At 43.1% G+C, this 27,743-nt stretch overlaps 3 protein-coding genes across 3 annotated transcripts; 2 read left to right on the plus strand and 1 right to left on the minus strand.

Moving 5' to 3' along the window:
• Positions 1–23: 23 nt before the first annotated feature.
• On the minus strand, positions 24–4,290 carry LOC128310233 (tetratricopeptide repeat protein 37). The gene is made up of 6 exons (XM_053046822.1): positions 4,104–4,290; positions 3,618–4,019; positions 2,235–3,548; positions 729–2,167; positions 481–655; positions 24–402 (listed from the first exon to the last, which is right to left on the minus strand). Exons 1-6 carry the CDS (start codon positions 4,191–4,193, stop codon positions 55–57), a joined length of 3,768 nt encoding a protein of 1,255 aa, XP_052902782.1. The 5' UTR covers positions 4,194–4,290; the 3' UTR covers positions 24–54.
• A 550-nt stretch (positions 4,291–4,840) lies between these two features.
• LOC128309763 (uncharacterized) lies at positions 4,841–9,956 on the plus strand. The gene is made up of 3 exons (XM_053046227.1): positions 4,841–5,143; positions 6,002–6,152; positions 6,256–9,956. Exons 2-3 carry the CDS (start codon positions 6,060–6,062, stop codon positions 8,587–8,589), a joined length of 2,427 nt encoding a protein of 808 aa, XP_052902187.1. The 5' UTR covers positions 4,841–5,143; positions 6,002–6,059; the 3' UTR covers positions 8,590–9,956.
• An 8,739-nt stretch (positions 9,957–18,695) lies between these two features.
• On the plus strand, positions 18,696–19,568 carry LOC128298567 (uncharacterized). Its single transcript, XM_053034334.1, has 2 exons — positions 18,696–19,186; positions 19,268–19,568. The coding sequence occupies exons 1-2, from the start codon at positions 18,696–18,698 to the stop codon at positions 19,566–19,568; spliced, it is 792 nt and encodes a 263-aa protein (XP_052890294.1).
• Positions 19,569–27,743: the final 8,175 nt, after the last annotated feature.

A 27,743-nucleotide genomic window follows, 5' to 3' on the forward strand; every position in this document is an offset into this window, starting at 1 on the left:
TTTTACTTGTATGTATTATTGATCATATGATACGCACTAACCATCGCGGGAAATTTATATAGCGCTCATTCGCGCAAACGCACCCCACGCTTCACGGTTGGTTGGATCCGCATGTACTGCTTTCTGTGCCAAAACGCGACAACGTTGAACATCAAGCGCACGAACGGCTTCACTCGCCACGGCCAACCATCGACTTGCGTCTGCAGCGCGCGTTCTATGTTTCCGGTCACATAAATCCAGAATCACAGCACCTTGTGCCACGCTTGAGGCCAGGCGTAGATTATTTTCCGGCGTACGGAAGCGCTTCAGCAGCGCGATTGCAAGCTGCTGCCACAGCCTTGATCGATGCGGATAGCGATGTACTTGTGAAAGCAGATAGGTGTAGCATTGTCGCGGTTGGCCCTAGAACAGAAAAAATACATAAAGAGCGAAGTTGGTATGCCTTTTGCAAAACTATTAATCGCCCGTTTGTTAACTTACGTTTTGCCAGTAATATTCGGACACAAAGTAAACGACATGTTCGCCATGCACGGGATCATCTTCATATTTTCGTAATTCTTGAATTGCCAGCTCCGTCAGCATCTGGTCCTTTTCTAGCAAACCAAGTGCACAGGCTGAAAACAGTGCCTGAATCGGAGGCTGTGGTAGGGCGAAGCTGTGAAACAAGGAAAGCAAAAAACATCCTTTTGAGTTCTAGTGAAGAGTGCTGTAATACCTGATTCATTTACCATTGAAAAAGAATTGTTTTGGCTTCTTTCATTCCGCAGAATGCATATACCATTGCGGACATTGCAATCAGCACGAACGCCTTGTCTTCATCTGTCTGGGCAAAATGTTTCAAACACTGATCATACTCGGCATACGACTGATCAAACTGCGCCGCACGGAAATACGCTTGTGCCCGTCCGATCGACGCCCGGTAGGACGGTTCTCCACGTAAGCTTTCAAAGCACTGGACAGCTTCTTCGTGGCGCTGTTGCTTCATCAGACAATGTCCCAGATCACACAAAATACGATCCTTAATTGCGGGTGTATTGGCTCCGTTCGCTGCACGACGATACGCCTCCGATGCGGTGTGCCACAACTCGAGTCGACTGCTTAAGTTGCCTAGAAAGCATAAAGCTACCACAGAGGAACGTTCGGCTAAATCCGCACAGTGCCACACGATAGAATCGTGCGCAATGGGCAGTGCGGCCATCGCATCAATTGCAAACCGATACCGCTCGTTCTCTGCATAGTTGTCCTCGTTCACTATCGAACATACCCAGTGGGCATATCCGAGGGCTGTTTCGCGATGATAACCAAGCTGCGTACAGTGCCGGAACAGATCCATCGCTTCATCCACATGTCCCACACACTCGGCAATCATGGCCTGACCGATCCACGCCTGCATGAATGTCGTATCGCATTGTTGCGCTCGGCCAAAGGCTTTGTTAGCAAGCCCGAGCGAACTGTGCGAAAGGTAGAGCACACCAAGGTTGCACCAAGCAGCGGCAGCTGTTTTCCGATCGACCGTTACCGCTTCAACGAAACTGTGCTGGGCAAGGGCCAGATTGTTGATCTCCTTTGATGCACAGATCACTCCAAGCAGGTTCCAATTCTGCCAACGCGCCGGATCTAACTTTATTGCCTGTTTGGCCATGTCTCGCGCCAAACAGAGCAATTTGTTGCGTTCATTCCCAACGATCTTTTCTTCCTCGGTGAGCGACGGTAACTCCAGCGCACGACGGTAATGATTTGTGGCCAACGCGTACCAGTACACACTGTTGTCGGGATTTTTTTTCAATATCCGGCCGTAACACCGTGCGGCTAATTCCGACAGTTGGTTACGTTTGAGCACGACACGTTCACATTGTTCACGACCCGCCAAACTACCCTCAATCTCCAAATAGCCATGGGTTGAAGGAAACGTTGCCACCGTGTCCAGGACCTTTGCCAGCTGGTGCCACAGACAGATGAAGTGTGGCTTCATTTTTATGGCTTTCGTTAGGTACTCTACACACAGCTGGGCATGATCTCGACTACGACCAAGAAGCCGTTGGCTCAATCGATTATAGCAAAGGCCCATGTGCGAATCGGCAATACCCTTGATGGCAGGAAAATAATTGGAATGCAGGGCAAGCAATTGCTCAAACAATTCCAATCCTTCACTGTGCAGCTTTATTGTCTAGAAGCAAAATGATTAGTTCATGATAGCCTACCTTCAGCACAGCATTTAGCGCACGCTTACTTACATTTTTAATATTAGCAAGCTGCAGCAACGGGTACGGATTGCCCGGATTACGCTCCGTAATCTTCTCGTACAGTTTCATCGCGGAAGAGTACGAACCACGGCCAAGGTATGCATCGGCCAGCCCTTCCCAGGCCGTCTCATTATCCACCTCGTACCTTAGCACAGTCCGGAACGCTCCGATCGCTTCATCGTACTCCTGACGACCGAGATGGTGCAACCCGAGCAGTAGCTGAGCCCAGGCTGCTCCCGAACACAGCGCAAACGTGGTCGACAACAATTCCGCATTTGCATCCCATTCGCCATACTTGCGATACAGTCCACTCAACAGGAAGACCGTATTACGTGCCGCCGGACTTAGGTGGTTACTTTTCTCCAAACATTTGCGAGCACGTAGCGAATCGCCCTGCTCTTGGTACAGTTTGCCGAGCCGATAGAAGCAGGCGGCATTGGTCGGATCGAGTTTGGTCGCTTTCAGTGCAGCCAGAAAGCATTCCTCTCGCTTGCCCTCCATACTGCCCAGCACGCTGGAAAGCTCCAACAAACAGGCACTGTCCTCTTCGTGTCGAGAAAGTATTACGATTGCATTCTCAACATTACCCGCTAATTTCTCACGCAATGCCCTTAGGTAATCCAACCGTTTGGGTTCAATGGCGGTAAGTTCAAGCTCGTTCAGCCGTTCATTCGCTGTGGCTAAATCTCCCAGCAGCAGGTTCACTTTGCACCAGTGAAACAACAAGTCGATCGAACGATCGCTCTCGTACAGTGCCGCAAAGCATGTGTCAGCTTCGCGTAGTTTTGTCTCGCTTTCGTCCTCCATCAGTGCGATGGCATAGTTCCGGTTCGACACCTTCATGTTGCGGTACATATTTTCCGCCAACCTGTACGCCTTCTGTTTGAAGTAAATTTCGGCCAGCATTGCCATACAGGTGCCCCACAAAGGTTGTATCTCGTTCGCGCGTTTCAGCATTCGTTCGGATTCGGTAAGTTGGCCAGCATCGAATAGAAATTTTCCCTTTGCAAGTAAGGCTGTGGGAGAGTTCGGCCCTACCGTTACGGCCCGATCAAGATAATGTCCCAGCTGGTGCGGAAGGAGTGTGGCTAGTTTATCTTCCGGAATGGTTCCTTCGCAGTAAAGTTTGCAAATCCACTCAAGCGGATAGATATCGTTTGGGAAGCGATCGTGCATGGCCGCAGCAGCGGTCGCTAATCGATCGAATCGTTTTTCGCGGTGAAGTAGTTTGAGATATCGATTGAATTTATCATGCTGGTAAATGTCACCCTTGTTCCGGATCTCACGATCAAGTACCACGCCGACCTAAAAATATAACCGAATAATAGTTAAGGATTAACAGACAATTGAATACAATGCATTCTATTCTCTTACTAAAGCTGGTTCCGTATCCTCAAGATCTGGATATTGGGATACTATTTTGCCAAGGTACTCGAAGGCAGAAAGTTTCCTGGCATCCTCCACATTGGCCTCAGTCGCTTCCTTTTCCAACAAACGCAGAGCTTTCCCGAGCGTGCCCCGTGCAGCTACACCATAAATCTTTGCATGTTGTTCCGCATATTTGTCGGGGAGAAGGGTGAGAAGTTTCTGGCACACGTCCGGCAACTCGGTGTCATCGGCACAATTGGCCAAACCTTGGAGCGCTAAGGTTGGATCCGTGGAGCACGCAAGCGCTCGTTTCAAGTAAGTGACCGCTTCTTTTTTATCACTTTCCTGATAAGCAGCACCCAGCAGTAACAGTGCCATGCAATTGTCATCCTGTTCTTTGAGTACTTTCTATGAAGGATATAGAATGAATGAAGTGAGCCGTGTGTACCTTTTGTTCTAGCCGGCAATGACCGGCCAAATGATCGAACTTACATTACACAGTTTGATTGCATCGGAAAATTTCTTGTTCTTTATTGCCTCCCTCGCTTCCTTGAGGGCGGCTTTAGCTTCTTTAGAAGACATTTTGGTACCGCAAAGTATAATAACGCTAAAAACACACGAAAATTGGAGCAAATTATGCGCACCGAAACGGATTGTGAAGTAGTAAAGAAATGGTAAAGAAATCAAATGATGACGGTGTTGAATCAGCTGTTGTGTACGTACGCAAACCGAAGAAAGATGGCAACTTGATTGGAACTAAACGACACTAGCCCGAATTCAGTCGATAGATCGAATAACTTCACAAAAATACATTAGAAAGTGATTGAATTCTATCACTTTTAGTAAAATTATTTGCTTTTGTTTACAGTTTAATTTAGTTGTCAACATACCTCCCCACCCTCCCTCTTTGTTTCTCTTGACGTGTCATTTTTGACGTTTCCATTTTGAATGCGAGATTTTGTGTAATTGGGTGTTCGAAGCACGCACAAGCGCACAAACCAAAATAAACGCTGGAGTTTTTTGCGGGTGTGGTAAACATAGAGTGCAAATTTGCACTTCTTCCGGCCCGTCTACCATTCCCCGGATCAAGTTTTAGTGTTCTTTCGTTTGTCTATTCACTCCCGGTTGAGTGCAATGGAGGTGCAACCATTTTGTGCGATTTGTTCCTTCAACCGTACCTGCTTCCATCTCTGAACCGTTGGATGGAATTTCATTCTGTTGCAAAGCATCCGGCAAGCCGCATGCACATCTTCCCATTGCTATTGTGCATACAAAATTGGCCAGTCAGCAAGCGGCGACGTTTGCATCGTTGTGAATGCAAGTGCAGTACTAAAAACGGTTGCTACTTCGAGTAGAAGAAAGGAACGAAAAAGTGTTCACCGGATGCTGGTATTCCCGCTGCTTTTGGCACATTCTCCCAAAAAAGATGGCTCATCAACAAAGGGACAGATCGCTCAAGATTTAGGATGCTTTCTTCGTTCAACGGACAGGCGACTTAATATGGAACGTACATGAGCCGGAAACAGGGTCAGGTAAGTCGTCCAATGAGAAGCGTGAGGTTCAGTGATTTTGGCGGGATTTCTGTGTGAAAAGTTCCAAGTACAGCAACGAATTTAAAATCGTTTTCTAACTTGTTGAGAGTAAATATACACAAGCAATTGAAGTACGTGTTTTACGCCTTTCAAAACATGGTTAGTGGAAACACGGTAAATTTCCCGTGCGTGATGATACGAAGTTTTGTCATTAAAATCGACGAGTCATGGTGACTATTTTTGTCTCAAAATTTATAGCCGTACAGTCGTCAAACGGTTCGAAGAATCCCCTTTCGTACTGATCGCATCGCAAAACAAACACGTGCCATTGAAAACACACTAAAATAAAACAAAAAAAAAAAAACAACGAACAAAGTCGCAAACCCCTACACCTTGAACAAATTCCAAACGGTTCTAAATGACGCAAGCAGCGGCAGCTGGACCAACGTTGTCGATTCGTTCGCGATATCTCACGTCAAACGTGGGATCTTGCCGTGAGTTTTTGCTGCATGCTGCATACGCGACAATATTACGCTTTGGTTGGTTAGCAAGCGTGCTCGTAACGGTAGGAACTATTCGAAGGTCCTTCATCAACAAACAGCGGCCGTTCGATCGTGGGATTGGGATCGATACTAATGCCTACATCACGATAGGCGCGGAATGAGCCCGGGGCGTACCACCAAGGCTACCGACCGTTGAAGTAGAGCGTATGGAATAATGTTGTTCCATCGTATGATGTGATGCGAGATACGTGTTTGATCTTTTATCAGCGAAATGCAATAAAAATGACCCTCAAATAACTTATGGAATCAAATTTCTGGATCGTTCCTAATTCGTGGTTACTTTGGTGATTTTTAGATATTGCATAAAACATATTGCATAAACTTGTTCATCTCGATCTGGAACCATAGCGACTATGAGCCTCCCGATGGAAGACAATACGATAAGCATGTTTATGGATGTTAAGCTGGATATTCGCGAGAGGAAGCTGGAATTTTCTCACATGAAGGTAAGGAAAAAGTGGAACGCAAATGGACGAAAGACTTCCATATTTGGTATGAAAAAGAAAATCTGTAATGTTAATGATTCTTTCCAATTTCCTCAATCTCTAGTCTTGGTCGAGGTACTTTGTACGGGTAGAAGCCGTCAAATGTTTCCCGTGTTATATGCGCATCTCGTTTTTCACATCACCCACCGATCTTACCACCGATCTAATCGTGCGTATCAACATTCCCGGTCTCACCGTACAAATGGCCACATCCCGCACGAAACAACACTCGTACGGCCTTTTTTGGAAGAATAATCGCAAACGCTGCTGCGCCTATTTCGCCCTGGAAACGCAACTTCTGTGCGAGCGGCATCTGCGCTGGATGAAGAAATCGATCCGCAACCTTGAGCTGTATCGACAGGAGATGATGCAGTTGCGCCGTGCTAGCCGAACACCGGTGTGCGAAATACGGCAAGAGATGCAACCACTCGATCCGCTTGCTGTTGTCGCGGCAACAGCCGATGCAGGAATGTGTGATGATATGGGCATCTATCAGAATCTGGACAACACGCAAAATATTATGGGCCTTCAGGATATACTTGGACCGTTGCCTACCGTACCGATAGTGGAACGAACCGAACCGAATTCAGCCAACTGGTCGAGGCGTGTTTCAGGAGTGTCTGGCATCTACGAGGAAATTCGCGACGATATAGCTGCACCGCATTCCCGTTTATCACGGGCCTCGATCGCTTCTGGAATCTACGAGGAAATGAAACTGGTGAGCGCAAGTAGTGCGCCAACAAAGGAAGACGTTGTCACACCGCCTCCACCACTGCCACCCCGGAAACGTACAAGTACGAACGATGGGTTTGATCTGCAACGTTCGTACACTGCACCGGAAGTGGAGCTTATGAAGAAGAAACGTCACCACTGGCTTCGCTTAGAATCGATGTTTGGACGACGGCGTACCACCAGCACAGATTCGCAAGGTTCGGCATCGGATAAAAAGAGCTCCAATAGGAAAGAATGCAAAATGTTCACAACAAAACCATCTGAAAAAGAAAAAACAGTTTCGGTAGTCCATCGCGATAAGGTGTGCCGGTTGCGTTTGGCCGAGAATAAGCGCAACAGTTTTTCTAGTCCTGATTTGAGCCGGTTGAAAATAACCGAAACACCCGAAGGTGCGCGATGCGATGATGGAGTTGGCAATACGTCTTGCGACAATCTTTCGGATGGTGTTGGGTCTTGTACGTCGGAGTTTTATCTTCAGCGAGATATCGACTACATTGAGGAGGATTCTTGCTTTGCTTCGTCTGAGTTTATAAACACGTCCGGCATGTCCCTTATCGATGAAAGTGAAGCGAACGTGGAACATTACCCGGAGGGATTCGGATTGGTAATGCCGGATTTAAGGCGTTTGAACATTTCCGAACGCATTCGGGAGGGTTTTAATCGTTCGGCAAACTCGTCGACGGTAAATCTTGTGGGCTGTGTGGCTGCCATTGGAGAAGAAGAGCTCGAGACAGAGCACGGTTCTGCACAAACGTCTAATGTTGCATGCCCTCCACCGATCGGGGTATCGGATTTGGACGGTTACCTTGAGATGGGCCCGGTCGGTACAGGGTTTAATCGTCAGAAACTGTTAGACGAGGTTGTTATGTACAGAAATAATCCTGTGCCTTCTATAACATCAAGCGGATTAGTTCCAAGTGTGCCAGATAGTGAAGAATCAGTCTATATGAATATGGGAGGAACGGAGAAGGCAATCCAAGAACCGATTCGATCCAGTTCTACCAGTAGTACTAGTAGTACTAGCACTAACAGTAGCAGTGGCGTTAGTAGCGCTAGTGAACATAGTTACGTTGCTGTACACGATGCTACTACAGGGAAGCACCGTTGCTCGGTGGATGATAAAATTCCTTCCTACTATCCGAACGAAGATTCGCCGAGAACGTCACCGAGCAACTGCAAGAACAAAACGACCATTGTAGCCAGTCCAATGACTCCACCCGCTACTACACTGCCGAGAATAGTACGATCCGCACAACGAGCCACGACCGAATCGACGGTTGAACAATATGATCGTATCCAAGCATCGTTCCGCACACCGAAAGCGAGCAGTCGCCGATTGCGTACGTCTCACGGTGCACGATTGTCACCGAAAGATGCGGCCCATCACGTCGAGTCTGCCTCATGTGGTTCCGAATGTTCACCGAAGCTGTACCAAAAGTATGCAACCCTTGCACGAATGTCATCATCACCTTGCAGAACTGCGGAGAAATCTAAAAATCTGCTCGATGATAAAGCACCGGAAAAAGGAATTGTAACGACACCGGTAGCGACGACACCGATTAGTAAGCGTTTTGGATCGTTACCTCGCTTTGGAAAAATAGATCTTTCGCCGCTGAGAATGAAAATCAATAGCGTGCTGCAGCGACATAACTCGGGCAACCTGTAACAGTTAGCTTGGTGTAACAATCCTGTCACTGATTCGGTACCTATTGCTTCGTACATTTTAATTCGTAACGATACACATGCGGATTGAAGATACTCGACACGCTGCAAACGCTCTGTTTTTAAATGCAACAATTGTGATGTTAATTACTTCAACTGCTCAACATGTTATAGTGCTCGTTAGCTTTAAATTTAAGTTTTAAATTCGCAATATTGCATTTGCATAAGCATTTTCGTTGTCTTTAAGAATCTCACCCATGCAGCATTAGGTCCTGCGGAACATTTTCTCATTACACACCGTCGCTGAAAGCTTCTTACACGATTTGCCTTTTTGCCTTTTACACGATCTTACATCCAATGCTTCAATGCGCGCACCACGATTATGTAGAATTCACGTTATTATAGCTAAAAGTAAGGTATTTTACGACAACACTAACAAATTTGAGGGGTTACACAAAACGAAAAAAATGGAGTTCCAGTACCTAAGCTTCTACCAGAACTTAATCTACTTGAAGCAGCTTAGCATTAGCTAGCCTAGCTCTTTTAATTTTCCATTTCAAAATGGTGCTTTTAGTGAATGTTTGCGGAGAGCTGTTAGAATTTAAGAATGGTTTTAGGAAATATGTCTTTTATTGAAGCGATACTGCCATAGTTTTACGATGCAACGCTTGCGCAAGGAAACCAACACTTGAGCCAAGTGTGGATACATACGGAAATTAGCATATCATATTTGCAAACAAGCAACTGAAGCAATACGAAAACGAGATCCGTACGTCAGGATACATTTTCAGGAACAGATATTTTAACGAGAAAAGGAAGATGATCGTTTGGCAGGATTACACAGTGATTTTCGTCCAATTCTGCAGTGGTTTTGGACGGACGTATCCCGCCGAACGTAATTAATTGATTCTAAAGCAAATTTTACACAATTTAAAATGCCACAGAAGAAGTAGTACGCAAATGAACAATGAATACCGCCAAGTGTGACAGTGGAATCTCGTTCTGCAAATTCCTGCCCATACATCCGCATGTGCTTAACTTCCAACGTATAAAGGTAAATCAGGAGAGCTAGCTTAATATGTTTCGATGAGCAGAGACACAAAAATGCATATCATGTCGTGTGTGATTAGCTATGTGCTTTAGCAAATGGCTTGGAGAGTGTATTATTGTATTAGTATGTGCGCAAAAGCAATGTAATAATATACTGATGTGAGATCATCATCTCCACCGCCACTACAATCGCCTGCATACAATCATACCGAAAAATGTACAACAAAAAAATCGGCCGGAAATCTTCGCCATGGAAGGGTGTTTTAGTCTGTCCAGTTTTAGGACAGGCACTTTTATTGCGTCGATCACGGTACAAAATAAAGGCACAATTATGCTTACTACCTTTTGTGTTATAGTATGATGGTGTAAACCGAACAAGACTTTGTGAACAGATGAAATCGTCCTGCAACTGTATAAAGTTTTCCATGAACGCACAACGCGGTCCATGTGCGATTCAAATTTTCAAATGCTACTGTCAGTTGAGGTTACAAGATGGCGTCTCCACCGGGAAAAGTTAGCAATGATCTAACCTGCTCTTCGGACCCATCGGGCATGGAACTGTCACAAATCGTACCAACACCAGCTACAACAGCAAGAAAGTGAAGAAGTGAATAGGACGTGCGTGCCATACGCAGGCACAGCAAAACTTGATTTTCCGCGTGAAAAATCACCCGAACCTGGTTGGATGGGTGGAAAATCGCTTGCGGATGCACGACCCCGTTCCGTAATACCTCTTCCGTGTGCCAAACCGTGTGCGAAAGGAGCGAAAAGTCGTGTTGAAAAAAACGCACGGTCTCGCTAAAGGTAGTGGTCTGCTGTTCCGCGCGACCGAGCGCATGTGTGTGTGTGTGTATATGTGCGCGAGTGTGTGTTAGGCTACGTTACACCAACACTATCGCTACCACGCCTCGCGTTCTATAGCGGATAAGAGGAAAGGGTTCTTTGGTGGTGAAATACGAAAGGGCCTTCTTCTTTAGCACTTACACCACACAGCGCACCCTTGACGTTCAGTTGCATTAGGTTGATGGGCAAGCATTTCCGTCATCTGAGGGGAGCGAGGGACGGGCGGTTGCGCTTGCGGGTGTTTCTCATTCTTTGAGGTTGCGGTCACACGGTCGTTTCGTGCGTCGGATGAAACAGAGGCCTCCGAATGTTCACTTGCCCAGAAGTGCAGAGATGCGAAGTGTCCAAATGTTGCCGCTTGGTTCCCCAGTACAAAAGTGAAATGATACACTAATATTAAAGAAAATTTAACCATTTGACAACATCAGCATCGTGTTTAGGTGTAAGACAATTTGTGCGATAATGCATCGGTTGGTGCGTCGCAGTGGTGAGATGAGGAAGATTCACGAGAAAAGCTAACATGTGCAATGGATGCCAACAGTTCAACGCTAGGAAACTTGTTTTGATCTACTACGCTACACATTGGGGGAAAGGCAATGGGCTGTCTCTTGAACCAAAGTTCAACGATCTCGCGATGAATCGTCTTCATGTACGGTTCGTGAAAGATGAACAAAAGCTGTGTGTTTTTTTAAATTTACGTTTTAATTACAACTAATTTCTCACAAAAGTGTATAAACGAGCTTGAGTTTCGGTGAAATTTAAAAATCAATTAAATCTAACATTGACTTTCAATTTGTTTGTTGTTGGTAGGAAATTTGTCATTTTATTTAACTGATTTTGGTTGTTCGATTACGACGAATGTTAACTACTTTCACATTCTTACCAGCGTAAAAATCATATTTGATGATCTGTCTTAGTGTTGTTGTTGTTTCCAATTAAAAATTACTTTGATTATTACTGTAAAAACGTAGCACACAAATTTACCTCCATTTATTAAACAAATAAAGCAAAGAAAACTCATAACACAGTGAGCATACTGTGAGCTGATGGTGAACGGTGAGAAACGGATGTCGGTGACCGCCGCTTGCAGTGTGTGTAATGTGTGTGTTTTCATATATAGGCGTGTGTGTGTGTATGCCTTGTGCGAAGACGAAACGCGTTCCAATTGAAGACGATACGCGCTGCGTGCCATTCAATCTCTCGTCACTGTAGGCTTACACGGTTGGGAAGCACTGTATTCGAGTTTTACACGCACGTGTGTGTGTGTGTATGGCTGCTGGTTTATAAATGAAGTAAAAATAAATCTTTATCATTTACAGGAAGAGCTGGAGAAAGGTAGAAACAAACTGGCTAGTGAAGTAAGGAAGAGTACAATTTGTGAAGTGTGTGTGTGTGTATGTGCGCGATTTTTTTCCCAAGTGTGGTATACACGGCAATAATAGTGCACGGGCGATGTGTGTAGTACGTGACAATTCGCGTACATGGGTTGTATGTAAGTCGTGTTTGTGAGATAAAATATTAACAAGATAATAAAAGCAAGAGCAGCACGTATTCACTTGTGTGCGTGAGTGTTAAGGGTGTTTTTTTCTTGTGCGGAAGACGAAGTAGCAATGTTCGGTAGGGTGTAAAGGGATAAAAATTTTTTTCCCTCATTTCCTTCCGTGCAGATAGTGGGGGCCATATACGGAAGCGTGTGAAAAGCAGCGAAATATTACCCTTGTTTGTGCCGCGCATGGTCGCACGCTGGGTGGTGGTGAATCGTGAGCAGCAGTGAGTGCATCATCGTGTGTGAGCTGTGAGTGTGTGTACGTGCTCTCGTGTGTACGTTTGTTGTGCCGCGTGTGGTGCGTGTTGATATCATCATTCCATTATCACCAGTGTGTATACACACGCACACCCGTAACAAGAAGAAAACGAAGCAATTCAGATGAAGAAGCAGCGATGAGAATAACATTTCCATAGCGCTCGCTAATCTTACCGGGAGGCGGCAGCAGAGTTTGCTCATCTTTTCTCGTCGCGAAGAAGCAAACATAATAAGCGTGAATAGCAACCATCGACGACGGGTAGGCATTAATAAAAGGACGAGCGTGCGCCTGTGTGTGTGATTTTATGTCTCATCCCTTGCCATGTTGGTTCCGTTGAGTTTTTGCCGTACGCGGAAATGTGGATAAGGCACCGCGTTGCTTTCGTGCACATCTAAACGGGCGGGCCGTGTTCCAGCTGCTTGCCGAATCGGGCCGGTAGTGTTAGCGTATGCCCTTCGCCGTCATGCTGGTCGCGATCATCACCGACGTCATCAGCGATGTTGTTGCTGCAGCTGGAGCAAAAGTTAACCCGACCGGCGGCGGATGATGCGTACGATGCTATGCTGTGAGTGAAGAGCAGTGAGCTGTGTATTCCATGCCTCCAGTGAGTTGCGAGAAACGGTTCCCATGATGGATGCGAAGCAGTGAGAAAAAGGTGCGCGCGCGCGTAGTGTGTGTGCGTGTGAGCCTGTGTTCCAGCAAGGCTCATCGTGCGGTGTATGGACGAAGTGTGTGAAAGGTTTGATGTGCATCGGGTAGATGGTGGGTGAATGCTGAAGAACGGAGAAAGGCGAAAGGCGGCGATCAAAACATGATCATCGTGTAAGTGTGATGTAGTTTTTGTTGTTGTTGCTAGTAGTGTTTTTACTGTACGGATGTGTGTGTGTGTATGTGTGAATTTTGTTTGCTTTTAATGTCCGAGCATATCTCTATGCGAGATTTTTTATCAATTGAAGGAGCGTTTATGAGATTTAACACCACTCGTGGAAGAACAAGGGGGTTGAGAAGACGGATTGAGAAAAGGAGCACCAAGCTTGACATTTACATAATGATACTGTTTCCGGGTGCGGCACCCGTTTGAAAAAGGTGGTAAATATGCAGTTTGTTGTGGTTTTTTTCAACAAAAACAAGATGCTAAATTTGAGAAACAATATGCAGAATGTTATGTTTGCAATGAGAAAACCAAAAATCCCGTTAAAAATTTCACAACATTAAAAGAAAACTGGTAGAAAATCAGTGATAAATCGCGTCATGCTGCATACCGCTAAAATTCTCTAGTTCAAATTGTAAAATGAGCCAAAAACAAACAGTGCTTGAAAACACCTAGAGAACTTCAAGATGGCTTGTATGCATGTTTTAATTTACATTTTGTTAAAAAGTGTTCATATGTAAGTTAAACACAAGCAATGGGAAAAGTCCTCAAAAACTCGAGGAATTTTGGGAAAACTATGCATGCAACTTTGTAAACTTTGTTTATTTTCAGTAAAATATAAACAACATTGCTGATAAAATGTAAAAATCTTCTTGACAACTGAGAAAACAATCGAAAGTACTTTAATACCAATGGAAACCCATGAAACTATTTCGATATAAACTGTAGTACAACCTAAGGAAAGCTATTAATAACTGTGGAATATATAAATGTGATGATCGAAAATCCCCCAAACGAAAGTAAAAAAAAACCCAATATAATCTGGAGCCCCAGATCCAACTCCGCATTGTTTAGGAGTCATATCAGAATTTTTATATTCTTGAGTCGGATTGGATTCATACATTCAATTAGAATTTCCCATCTCTGCCATACACTACAGTACACGTTCACTAATTCGCTGATGATCATTAATCATTGAATGACATTTCGTTCTGCTCTTCGTATAGCATATGTCAATTTTTATCGTTGCCAAGACATTCCATAAAAAGAAGACACCATTGAAACGCGGATTATTTTTGATTATGTAATTTCGTTAGAATCAACGAAATACAGTATAAATGCCATGATCTTGTACTAATGCAACAAGGAAAATTTGGGGCAAAGCTTCAAACTTTGCTCCTATTATTTTGATGAAATTGATGAAATAATTTATGGAAAGAAAAACGTTTTCTCACATAAGTGGACGAATATAATGTTATGTACATGGTGTCGAATGGTAAAAGTCAAATCTATCACCCATCTGCCCAGAAAATACATATTTGCGATTGATTTGTGAAGAAAAGCCATCTGTACATCATATTTTTCTTATCATGGCGGTGTAAACCTTACCCGGCATTTTGACCTCTGCCGTCAAGGAAACGGTTGTTAGCACATTGCCAACGGGTCATGCGACAGTAATCGATGCTAATCGATAACGACGACGCTTGGGGAACGATAACAGTGTAAAAGCCAGCAGGGTGAAAGAGAGGAGATGGTCTTTATGGTGTTGCTTGCTTTATGGGTGTGTTAAAAATAGAGCTCACACGCTTTCAACGTTAATTATGTCGTCAAATCAATAATGAAGCGAGGTCCTCGCTGTATGGCTTTCGATGAGCTTCCGAGGAAACATTCGTTTCTACCCCGGGTTAGTAGGAATCGGTTCGATAAACACAGGCAAGCTAAAATAAGTATCTAGGTCACCCTATTATTTAGCTTCCCCTGATTGCCGCTAGTCACTGGTGTTTCGTGTGAACGAATTATGGTCGATCGATTCGAAAAAGCTTATCCGAATGTTCATGCTGGTTTGTGTGCATTTTGCGACAGGACTGGGCTTTAATTTTTCGGTATGAAGCGCAGGTTTAGTTCACCCACTAGCTTGAATGTTTAATGGGGGCCACCCCGGTCAATATTCCTAAAGTTCAATTATTTATTCAAGCACCACAAGATGCATTAATTAACAGCTTATCAGCGATGGCGATGCATCATCGTGATGGTGGTAGATAAGTCATGTGTCATGAACAAATGGAAATGTGTATAATTTTGCTAGAGACAAACCATATCGAACAAGATAGTTTGATTATGTCTCTGTTACTGCTCAGTCTCACCTTAAAACTGTGTTAATCACTTTGCAAACAGCATAGACCGAATGCACCTTGCTGGTATGGTTGTTATGTCCAGGGTATTCCTGTATTTGCATTCCTGCGTGTGAACACCGGCATCGCTATCAATTACAAGAATTAAAAATTTTGGATTTGTTTGGGTTAACAGTTTGGCTTTCCTTACACATGAAAAGAATTTTTTGCAATTTTTTCCCCCAAAAAGCCCCCGTCCCCTGTTTCAAGTACTGAGCAAGACGTTATTAAATGCTGGTGATCTTCACGTTAAAATTGCACCCAGTAACATGGAGCTGAATAGTGTTAACATATTGTGCAAATTGATGATGCACAGCAATGATGTACTTAAAACATTCTGATGCAACGAAAATAAGTCATCCTCGAACACGTGGGGCACTGTGTGTGATGCTACACGGGAGGGCTACCAGCAAAAGTGTGCATGTGTTGCCATGGAATCACAACGATGCATCGCGTGAGGGCAACACTGCCGTTTGTGGAGCTCTGAAGTGTGTGTGTGTGCTGGTAACTTTGTTTGGGTATAAAAATAGTTCATGCTATAATTCAGCCCGTGTTGGTGGAAATGCGTCGTCGTGTCAGCGGGTGGTGACGACCTCCACTGTTTTGTTTTGTCCTCTATTCACCGGCATACTGGTACTGTTTTGTGTTGATGTCAAACTAGTTACGGAATGCATTTTAAATCCTTTAAAAATGTTTTTATTATTACATTTTTCACTTTATTAAGCGCGACCCCATGTCGCTCGCTCGTTTGGTGAATGTGTGTGGTTTAATATATTTTTTTAAATAAAATTTTGTTTGTGTGCACACTAGGTAGTTTAATAAAAAATTGATTATTTCAGTAATTTTCTCATGCCATTCGATGGCTATTGGTTCATGTAGAGCACAAAAATCGCCGTTGATCATGTTCCGTGGCCGTGGTTGGAGGCCATTTGTTGAAGGTGGATTAAAATTGAAACATACGCACAAACACATACACACACATGCATAAAGCAGCGTGTGTGTAGTGCTAGTAAAGAGATGAGGTGTGTGGAGTGCTATGGTATGGTGGCCAGGGTGTGAGTTGTTGGTGGAATGAAAATAAAGCATGCTCGATCGATTTTGCCAAGCAAGCGGGTGAGTTTTTTTTATGTTGGCGTAGTGAGAATAGGTAAAGGGTGGAAGTAACCGTACACTTTTCTACTCAATTTTCTCTCTGTCATTTGTTCTCTCTTGCTTGCTCTATCTCTTTTCCACGTTAGCCCTTTACGATGTTTGCAACCGATCGAGCAGTAGTCGACGGCACACTATTTATGTGGCGAGAGTAACGCGCTGCTGCATCTATTCCTCAATCCGTCCTGCTCTTTCCCTGGAGTCAGCCGTCTCGCTCAGCTTTTTGGAGGGTGGTTTGAAGGGATGGATATTGAAATTGAAGTACATTTTCCATCCGAGCAAGCTCCCTCACCTGCCGCAACACCTCTTTGTATCGTTCGTTGGGTCCCCCCTAACCAACTACCACCGAATGCACTAACACACCAACTACTTCAGGAAAATGCATTGAGCTGAAGTGTCTTCTGGTTATGTGGAAAGTGTCGGAACTCTGCATCGGGATATGGGACCCTGTACACACTTTCTCTCCTTCGTCTCACACCTCACGCCCGTTTATTTCGCGCATTTATTGAGTCTGTGTCTTCTTACATACATTCCCCTTGAGCACCGTTACACACGGCGACTGGCGTGTGTCTAATGTAATGAATGTGGGGGGATGGTCGATGATGGAGCATCTTTCCTTCTAGTTCTCTCTTTCTCTCTCTTGCTCTGTCTCCCCCTTTAGCATCTCAGTGTGTATAACTTACCAAACAGCACACTTCCGCGCACATGTGTTCCATAAACGCGTGGGGCTGAGCAACGTTGAAGATTGAACTATTAACTAGTTTTTCCAGTACAAACACACACACACACACAGTGCGCACATACCAACGGACGGAGTGGACGAGTTCCTTCAACTTTCAAAGTCGCCACCGTCAGCAAACACTATTTTTATGTTGGCCTTTTTGTTTTTCGTTTTCCTTTCTTTGCTGTGTTTGTCCGATGCAGTTTATGCGGTTTTACGCGGTGGAAGTTGTTTCATCGTCGCATTTGTCGGTATACCGTTGTTGTTCGGTTTCGTCTGCATCGGGAACAGCACGCTGTCATGGTTGTTTGCTGGTCAGCATTGTATGTGGATTGTGTTTGTTTGTATGTTTTTGTATTCATTTCAACCGTATGTTGTTTTAATGCATGCTGAAATACTTTACGATCGTCAACAACATTTTCATGGTGTAGATGTTTGGGGTTTCTTACGTAAGTTGCTTAGTAGTTCCAGATGCAGGACAGGATTTAACGAACGATTGATAAGTGTCTATTTAGTTAAAGGGGAAGTTTTATAGAAAGGTCTAAAACTTTAAATAACAAGAGAAATAAATCCAAATTATCATCAAACGTTGGTTTCTTTGGTAGCCCAAACTAAATCTTTTATTTTTTGCCTTTGACCTTTATCTCATCACGAATATTATGTCTATTTTTCGTTCAATTGGGACTGAAACTTTAAACTCAGTATTCAGTAAATTAGTGGTATTCTATCATATTTTAGTTAATTCCCTATAATGCGTAAATGCGTTTGATATCAACAAATATAAATTTGATAAATACACACCGGAAAAGTCAAATAGTTTAAGCATTTTGGCATTAGTGGTTGCTTCATATATGATTTCGCAGAGCTTGGTTGTGTTTTAATATATTTTGGAATTGGCACCACAGAATAGACGTATCAAAGGTCGTGGTTTGGGAACGTTAAGCGAATTGTTGCATTAACAAATTTTTTAAAATCAAATTCACAGCTTTGGAGATCTGGAATATATCATCCATTCAACAAGATCTATTCAAGATCATCAAGAATTGTTAAATTTCAAACATTGAAGAGGTTTCAAAGAAAAGAATAAAACCGGATAGCTTAGTAGCATTTTAAATTAGTAACAACTACAAGTACCTTTTTATTGTAAATTGTATGTGATTTATGTCAAAAATGTGAGGTTAATATCTTCTGACGTTGTACTAGCTAAAAGGGGAAGACTATGTTGCAATTTATTTGTACACCAAAGTGATAAATTCTTTTAGTTCAGTTAGCGGTTGGGTGAGTTTTTCGCATACCTCGGTACTGAAAGTGCAACGGGACAACCCATTGCGACCCTGTTGCAAATCATGTATTGTCTTGGAATATTGCACCTACTTGTAAATTGGGTTCTAGAATTCTGCCTGTCCAAGTACCTGTTTTCGTGCGTCTCAGCAGTGTGACTTCCAATTGCTTCAGCATGATTTAGTGCCTGTTGGGAGTGCAAACTGTCAGCATTGCATAATGTCAGCATTAAATCCAGTGCAGCTAGCACTTCTAGTGCTGCTATCATATTTCCTTGCCGTGTCGGGGACAAGTGACAACGATCGGGCCAAATCACGCCAGCGACGCTTTTTAATCTTTCCACGCGCCAATCCACAACGTTTGCAGCTGATCGGAGGTTTCGGTATTCCGGCCGATATACAGCTCGAATCCGTCACGATGGGATACGTGTTCAAATCGGTCTATCTGTTACCGTGGAACTCATCGCACTGGATACCGCCCTTTCTCGATCGCCATGAGTTTGAGACGGCCCGTGCACCGCATGATGGCCTTCGCAGGCGAGAAACCGTGACGAGGACGCCACTAGTGATATCACCTCAGAAGTTGTACGAACGTTACACTGATCAGTTGGATGACAGTTGGACCGGTGGAGACGTGCCTGCAGAATCTGCATCTACTTCATCACAATCTCGATGGACGTTTTATCGCATGCTGGAACAACTGTTCGATCAGTACGTTGTTTGTCTGGTCTAGAATTCGGGTCTAGATGTCTAATGCTAGTTGATCTAATGTGTAATGTTTTGTCTCAACAGAAAAGGCTTGAATGGCCGGAGCTGTGTGTTGCGAGCGATTTGTGAAGGCTCTGTAGCTGGTTTTACGCATACCAGCGGATTGATCGGTGAACTGTTGCACATTGCCTTTACGCCTTCCTCCACCGACGATGTCCAGACGGAACCGCACCACACATTGTACGGCCAGGCGGAAAGGATACCCGATACGATGAGTGCCACTAAAAGTGGCGCATCTGTTTGCGCTGACATGTATGCCGAATGTAAACTATCGTTGTTGGATTCGTTTTCTACTGTATTTAATGGGTTGATAAGTGCAATGTGAATTGGAAATTTGTCAGTAAAAAAAATGCACCGAATTGATCGCGGTTGAGTTGTGATAAATATAGGGATTTTTATAGAACTCCAACCCCCACCGTAAGCATGTTTCTTTTATGAGTCAACACAGTTTTTATTATTCTTCATTTAAAGGTTTAAGTGGTTATCTCTTTCCACTGTTCCAAGATCTTTTGCAAGTTAAAATCGATTCTATCCAAAAGTTTTCTCGATTAACGCATTCGTAACGCTTCGCAAGCGTTTTATGCACGAAGATGAAATTTCAGACGAAGAAAATTGAAAATGTTGCGAGAGTTGGGTTAAATAGAGGTTAACTTTAAGTTAGGTTAACAAACTGAAAATTGTTCCAAAGAGTCATGATAAATTGGTGCTAATATTGATGTTTGCACGCCATGTCGTAAACGCTTGCCCAAGCGCTGCAAATACTTAATTACTTAAAACTTTTAAAAGTCTACTTCTACTGTTGGTTGTTCCACTTCTTTCTTGTAAAGAACTAAGTTTGGTATATTATCAGCGATTGTATTGTGTTTTATTTGACAAAATTCTCGACTACTAACACCATTCTTGTGCCGTTTTAACTTTAAGAAGTCTCTGCAAGCCATTTCTGGCATTCCTGTCAAATTAATTTTAATTTTTAAATTAAACTTTCCGTTGTACGATATTTCGTCCTACGCGCTGGACGATGGGCTTGCACGGAAATTCAATAGTGTGATTTAAATGTGTCTAAATCAGTCTCAAAGTACCTCTATCGGTTTTGCCTTTTTTATTTATAAATGTATAAAAAAACCTTGGAGAGTTTTGATTTGTACTTAATTTGTACCTTTGATTAGGTCATGTGGAACAGTTGTAACATTCTGAATCAAAAGATCTTTTTTTTTTCTCTCTCACAATAGTCACATTTAAATGTTTTCATGCGTCGATTCATTCGTCGAGTAACTTATCCATCGGGTTCGCACAACATTTTCCGGGCTTATGTTGATGCATCACATAAAACATCGCATACCGTTGAACGGATCGGTTCCTTCTCCGTCACACCAACAACCATTAACGCGTCGTCCAGCATCGCCGCTTACCAGGCACAGCAGAACGGGAAAGATTGTTCCCCGTTCTACGGCTCCTTCGTCTCCACTACCGTCGCCTTCTAGGTGTTGTCCTTGTATTCAAATGGAAACAACAGCGCCAGGACCATCTTCCGTGCCCTGCACATTATGGGCAAATGGTCGCGAATGACGCGCACGTGCCTGTTCAGTGGTATGGTATGGCGGCTCTCCCACAAGCTCACTCCATCCCTCTCTATCCCTTACGCTCTTCTTTCTCGCTCTCTCGCCCTCTGCACTGGAGCTATCTGCGCCCGGTGTTGTACGGTGTGCCCGTGGGAAATTGATCAATATTTATCGATTTTCCAACGCAGCAGGAAAACGGCAAAGGACGGAAAAAGCAGGTCCTCAGCTGAACGAAAAAAAAAACATCGTTCCTGCCTGCCTAGGAAAAAGTGGTTTTCGCTTGGCCTCGTACGTGAGCAGTGAACGTTTGGTTCGCATATTTTGATCAGACTATATATCCAGATTGTGTATGTGTATGGACAATGTAAAAGCGGTACATTTTTGTCCCGGGAGCAGTATAACATTGTACAAAAACGTGAGTTTTTGGTAAAGTTTTTTGGGAAAATATTATCAGAAAGGAATGTTTTTTTTTCTTTTTATATTTTATTTATATTATAGATTTAACTGTGATGCGAGTTTTTAAATTAATGGTTAGCTATTCAATTCTACATAATGCATAACTTTACCGTATATTTCCGAATTATTTACCTGCACGCTGCCGTTTCCAAAGCTACCGACGACGACACATACGCAACCGGGCGGCGGAAAATGGAAAATCGATAAAAGCAAACGCCCCAAATACGCAAGGCGCATTTCAGCAGTCGCGCGCCGTGCTGTTTGTGTTCTTGCGTATTGCTTGTAGTCTGGTTTTTTCCGAACCAGGACTTTTCCTGGTGTGCGAATTTTTGAGCCTTTTGATACGAAAATGTGTGTGTCCTTCCCGGGAATCATCTTTCCGCGTTGATTTGTTTTGTATTTTCAAGAAATTTGTTTTGTTTTTAAAAATATTTCTATGCAATAACGTTCAATTATTCAATTGTGAATTGAACAAAGCGTAAAGTATGCCAAACGGATTATTGTTTTTGTGTTACACACATAATTTTTCATCTATCACAAGATCTTGTGGAGACCTTGGAGGGGGAAAAACATTGGCATTGATTTTTATACGCAGTGTTTTCAATTCACTTCCTCAGCCCGAAAGGACCGTCCGGTCATCAACTATAAAGGATCCCTGTGAACGATGAACCGAGACACCCAATTTGCGATTCAGGCAACGTACGCAATGGCTTCCCTTCACGGGGTTTACGGAATGTTTTTCGGTGGGATAAAAATATACGGATGCTTCCGAAAGGAACAATCGATACAGTGCAACCGAAAGAAGTATTTTTCTTGTCTTTTTAACACCTTTTTATGAAGTTATTCTAATGAGTATCTTATCGTGGTGGGGTTTTTATGTGAGTGTGGAAATATTTAAAATGTCGCGATTTATTCACTTAATCTTATTTCCCTTGAAATAATATATAGAGTTTTTTTAATGTGATTTTTTTTTAAATTAATTTATCTTTATGATTTTTTATGAATTTGTATTTTTGGATATACTCATGGAAAAATAATGTAAAAAAAAAGTTAAATTTATTTGTCTAGACGATTTGTTTACTTTGGTCTGTAGGGCTGCATTGTAAAATAGAGTCTCATGGGTAGCATTAAGCGGTGATGAATATCAAATATTGATGTTTATAAACTAAGTTTATCCATAAATGTTTCAAGTGTCATTTTTTACAGTTTATAAGTGGGAGGATTGTAAGGGCAAAGATATTGTACCCATAATACTCTGGGTTAGCCAGAATTTTCTTATGCTGGTAATGCTAATGGATACTTCTTCAAGACAAACCCCAGAAATGGAAAAAGCTTCCCAGATTTGTAATGAACTCTGGTAGCGAACTTGAATTTCGGCTTCTTAATATGGCTGCTTATTGAAAAAAACATGAAGCATATATTAAAGAAAAGATATAATAGAAACCTAGTTATACGGACTTTTCATCATTATGTTACGTAAACAGCCCTTTTAAACAATTCAGCTCGCTGTCCATTTCTCTAAACTTTCTGGTTCTTGCCGTTCTTCGTGGAATTCTCAATGGACAGCCACCTTCGTATGATTAAATTTAATAAACCCGTGGGACCATTCACTAATCAAATCTGTGAAGTACACCGATTGTAACCTCTCAGCTTTAAGTTGGGTTCGATCTCAATTCGTGCGATATTATTTTCGCAAGCATTTTCATAGCGCCACCAGTGTTTCGACCACATCTGGTTACGGGGAATCCAGCAACTCCGTGTGGTACACACGGTATAAAATCGATTTCCCCCCATTCTGCTTCCAGCAAAATGTTCCGTTCTTTCCGTTACGAGATGAAAAATCTTCCGCGACCCACCCTCCCCCCGGCCAGGAGCTTTTCCGATGTGGGATTGTCATTTTTTTTAAATTAATTATATTTATCATCATCAGCAGCCCGGGGTTGTGGTTACTTGCGGTTGTGCGACCACCATTCAAAAACTCCAAGGACATAAGTATAAGAGCTGTACACTTTTAGCGTTTTTTTTATGCACCAAAAGTAAAGATCCACGATGGTGGGGGATCTCGGCTTCACGTCCTTGACTCTGTGCGAGCAGTGGTTGCTGTGCTTTTCCTTTGGATTGGGCGTCCCTTTTTCTTGGGCAACGTTTGCTTGGATTTGCAGAATTTCATCATCGCTAGCCCCCTTCCCCTCCCACACACACACACACATACACACTCGCAACTTCCTCCTCACCACTGACCTCCCCTTGTATGGTCCCCCTTGTTCGACGATAAAAAGCTCCCCAAGGGCCATTGAAAGATGGTGAGGATAGAAAGAGAGAAACAGTCGGCGAGTGTGAGAGAGACAGAGAAAGAGAAGACAGTGTGGGGTGAATCGAGTGGGGATGGGGTGAAAGCTTTTTTCTTCCTATTTCTCTAAGGCATCCTTTTGCGGCCTTCAAAGGATGCTTGGAAAGGCATGAAGACATATAGAGCGCCTTAATACATGCACATAACAAGCACGCCGTGCGTGCGTGTGTGTGTGTGTGTGTGTGTTTGGGGAGGGGGTTTGTGATCCGCATTCTTCGCATGAGAAGCTTAACGAAGATGGTGTGAACATGCGGCTCGCTCACTATCTGTTGTTCACGCCAGAAAGTGCTGGCCAAAAATGGCTTATTGCTACACGCGAGCCAATCGATTCGCTGTATTATTTAAGGCGCAAGGAATTTACAAAACATGTTTCATGTTTTTTTTCCGGATACTAACGAAGTACAGGAATAAAAACATCTTCATTCTAAAAGCTTTGCTCTTCTCATCACACGATGAACAGTAATGAATGAATGGTGGAAAATGAGACGAAAATATAGCAGAATGAGCGGAATGGAAATGAAAATTCAGGCCACCACCAGCACCATTAAAAGCAACATGGCGAACGTGCATGTTTACGTTCCATCCGTTCGTGTTCCTTCTGAAAATGTTTTCGAAATGGCCCCGGGAAAACCAGGCCCATGCCCTCCATCTCTTTTCCGCGTTTGCACAAAAATCATTCGTTTGGCCGCTGTTGTTGTTCCTTTCACTTGGCCTTTTCCCCGGATAGACGTCGTCCCTGGACTCGTTCCTAATGGAACCATGAGGATGGTAAGAGGTCCTGTGTTTGTCATCATCATTGCATCACGAAAACTTCCATCCGGAGGACTATAGCAAAAGCGAATACCGTCTCCAACGTTTTCCCCGGCCTTTTTTCACAGCTTCCGTTTTGTGGAAGCAAAAAATACACACAGAGAGTGATGCTGGGTGTGTTGTGACGTGAGGAAAATGCCGAAGGGGAAAGTAAGGGGAACTGCCGGGAAATGGAAAGTGGTCAAAATAATAACCGCTATCGGGGCGAGGACTAAAAGAGAGACAGAGTGAGTGAGAGCTAAGAGCCGGCGAAGAGAGTAAACTGGCGGAGCCCATTTTGGCTTTTTTCCGCTTTTCCCACGGAAAAGCGTCTCTGTCGAGGAAAGATGCTTGAGATTATGGATGGGGGGATGTTGGGCGGAAAAGAAAGCTCTTTCTCTCTCTCTCTTTCGCTTTATTTTTCTCTTTTTCACACAAGCACACTCACACGCGCACAGTGTAGCTTTCCAGCATCAGAATTATCGATCCATTTGCTTCCCATTCTCTCACACGACAAAAAAAAGTTATTATACAACATCTGGGATCTGTGTGGATGCCGTCCGTGTCCTTAAGCTTGCGCCGCCCGTTTTTGGGTATGCTTTTAGGAAGCTTCCGCTATCTTCCTCTCAAACTCCCGTCCCCATCACCCCGGGATTGCTGTATTGGTGTCGTGGTGTGGCAAAACGAGAAGCTGTACTTTAAAGCTTGGTGGTGGACCCCATTACTGGGTAACGTTGCGAAATCCCAATCTCGTTTATGCGGCCATTCGCTTTTCCCGGACACATTATTGACTGATGATAATTGAGTTGCATCACGGTCAGAATGGTTATTTGTAATTTATTTTCGGTGTGCGCACCCGCCAGATCATTACACGGAATCCTGCTGGACAGGAGCGTTAATTTTCAGAAAATTTGATACGTTTTCGTTGGGAATATTTGACGGGAAAATGTATTTTCAGTTTTCCACCACGCAACAATTCACCGTGAAGGAAGGGAGCACAGATGGGATGCGCCACTTTAAGGTGTTTGGTTAAAGCGTGTTACCGGGGATAAGGAGGGGGGATAAAGGGTAGGATAAGGAGCAACAAGCAAATGGCGCTCCTGACTATCCTTGACATAGCAAAAACGTACCGTTTTTGTAGCTGAGTGGGTGGAAGTATAAAAGTTAGGAAGCTTACACCGGCATCCGGCCAAAGGTGTGTTTAGGTGGGAGAGAGCAAGAGAAAAGCACGGAAAGCTTTCACTGCTGGAGGTTGACGAGTGAGCAAATGGTAAAATTTGTTAATTTGCTACGAATTAAAGTGTGATTAAAGTGACTAATTCAACGACAACAGTTTTCCGGCTGAGTTCTGTCGTTACTGTGTGATAGGGACGGATTACAGTTATATAATTAATTTTTTATTTACTATTTGGGCAACCCATCAATCTAGTCGATTGATTATCTCAGTATTTGAAAATAAGAGTGAAGCTGTATGTATTAAGCAAGTAAAAAATTCTACATACATTGCTTAGTGATTGTATGTCAAGTCGAATTGGAATTCTTTCTAAACATTGGTATAGAATATTGACTATTGGTGCAAAACTGATTGTGATTGTATTGCGTTTCAGAGAAGCCTTTATTTATTATTAAGTAGGTCCGCAACTAAGCAATGTCCGTTTGGTTTGTCGAATAAGGTGGCTGAAACGGGCGTTCGATATTTACTTATCCAGAAAATTAGCATGGTGAGGCATATAGTTAACAAACTACATCAAAAATTTTGCTATTTGCTTGTAATAATCATATTGTAATGGGGGCCTCAATATGGCTGATTTCGTGTCTTTTTCATCGTTTGTAGCAAGACTTATGGTTTCAAGCGATCCATTTGGGGTGTTCTGTTTATCAAAGACCGGTACATGTGTACAGTAATGCTGCTTTAAGCGTCAGAAGTGGTTCCGTCTCTTAAGCAACGGCGATTTCGACGTTGTCGACAGTCTTCGTGTAGGAAGATCAAAAGCGTTCAAAGACGATGAACAGCTGGTATGACCAGATTAGTATAAAGGAACGGAGTTGTTTAACAAACTCAGCGGACAACTCAGCATTTGAGAATCTATAACTATAATAATCATTGAAGTCAAATCGAACATATTGTGACATAAACGACCAGCTTAGCATGGTAAATTGATTAGCATGTGAAAAATCACACTTTTAATGCTAAACCAGGTAAAACGTCTATAAACGATTCAGTTTTTTTTGCCTTACTGCTTAATTCTCTAGCTATTGCACTATCAGAAAATCACCTTTTCCGTTTAACCCATTGTTAAAGTAATATGAAAAGATCCAACAATGCGTTGAGTCTTAGAATGTCTCTTAAACTGAGGACAAGTTTCGACAAGAATTTGACAAAAAGACAGTAATAGTGATGAGCAATACTCGGAATTATCTAATATTTAAATTAAAATTTCCAATTTTTCCCCCAATTAACAAACATAAAATTTAATAAAACCAAATGAACTCATCAAAATCAATCAAAATGAAAACAGAACATTACTAAGTAGAGCACCTAATGATACAGGAAAAAAATTACTCCAACGATACTGTAGCAATTATATAAAAGACTTAACTCGTGAAAGTCTTACGATAGTCACATCTTTAAAATACTGTTAAAAATACAGTAAACCTCACTGGAGAAAAGCCCGCTGGCCATGCATTGCCCGCTTTTCGATACATTAAAAATAGTCAGAAGGATAAAATATTAATCTGACATGACTGTCTAAAAACATCGCCCCTCCCTTTTCACTTTGTGCGCGAACATGTTATCACATCGCAATTAAATTAAGCTTAATGGTTTTATACCATCCTCCCCCCGAAATGCACACCATGTTGAACCACATTTGCCTTCGGCAAAATGGAAAAAGCATGCAGAATAAAACATGGATGAACTCTAAATTGGAGCAAAGGACAAGAGACGTCACAACGTTTGAAGGGAAGGCAATGATCGATTTTTATGTTTCCCATGTTGTGTAACGTTGGAATTATTCGCTACTCTCGAAATGATTGTTTCATTATAACGTTTACTGGCAGCGAGCGACAGCATCCACCGGCATCTCAGCTGTGGAATTTTGTCATTGAGTTTGTTTGTTTATAGTGCACGTACAATTATGAGTTCGTGCCTAGGCAGTAGTGAGTTCTATCGACCCTTCGTACAGAACCGTTGCACGCCGACAGTGGTATGTATGGTCTTCCCTCGTCGGTGACCTACTTTAACGATTAGACTTCGTCCTCTCTCCACCAACAGGAACTGCGTAAATAGTGGATCCGGAATGCAAAATAAATATACCTTAATCGATTACTGATGGTGATGATGGAT

Source organism: Anopheles moucheti, chromosome 2 (genome assembly GCF_943734755.1).
Source record: "Anopheles moucheti chromosome 2, idAnoMoucSN_F20_07, whole genome shotgun sequence".
Taxonomy (NCBI): Eukaryota; Metazoa; Arthropoda; class Insecta; order Diptera; family Culicidae; genus Anopheles; species Anopheles moucheti.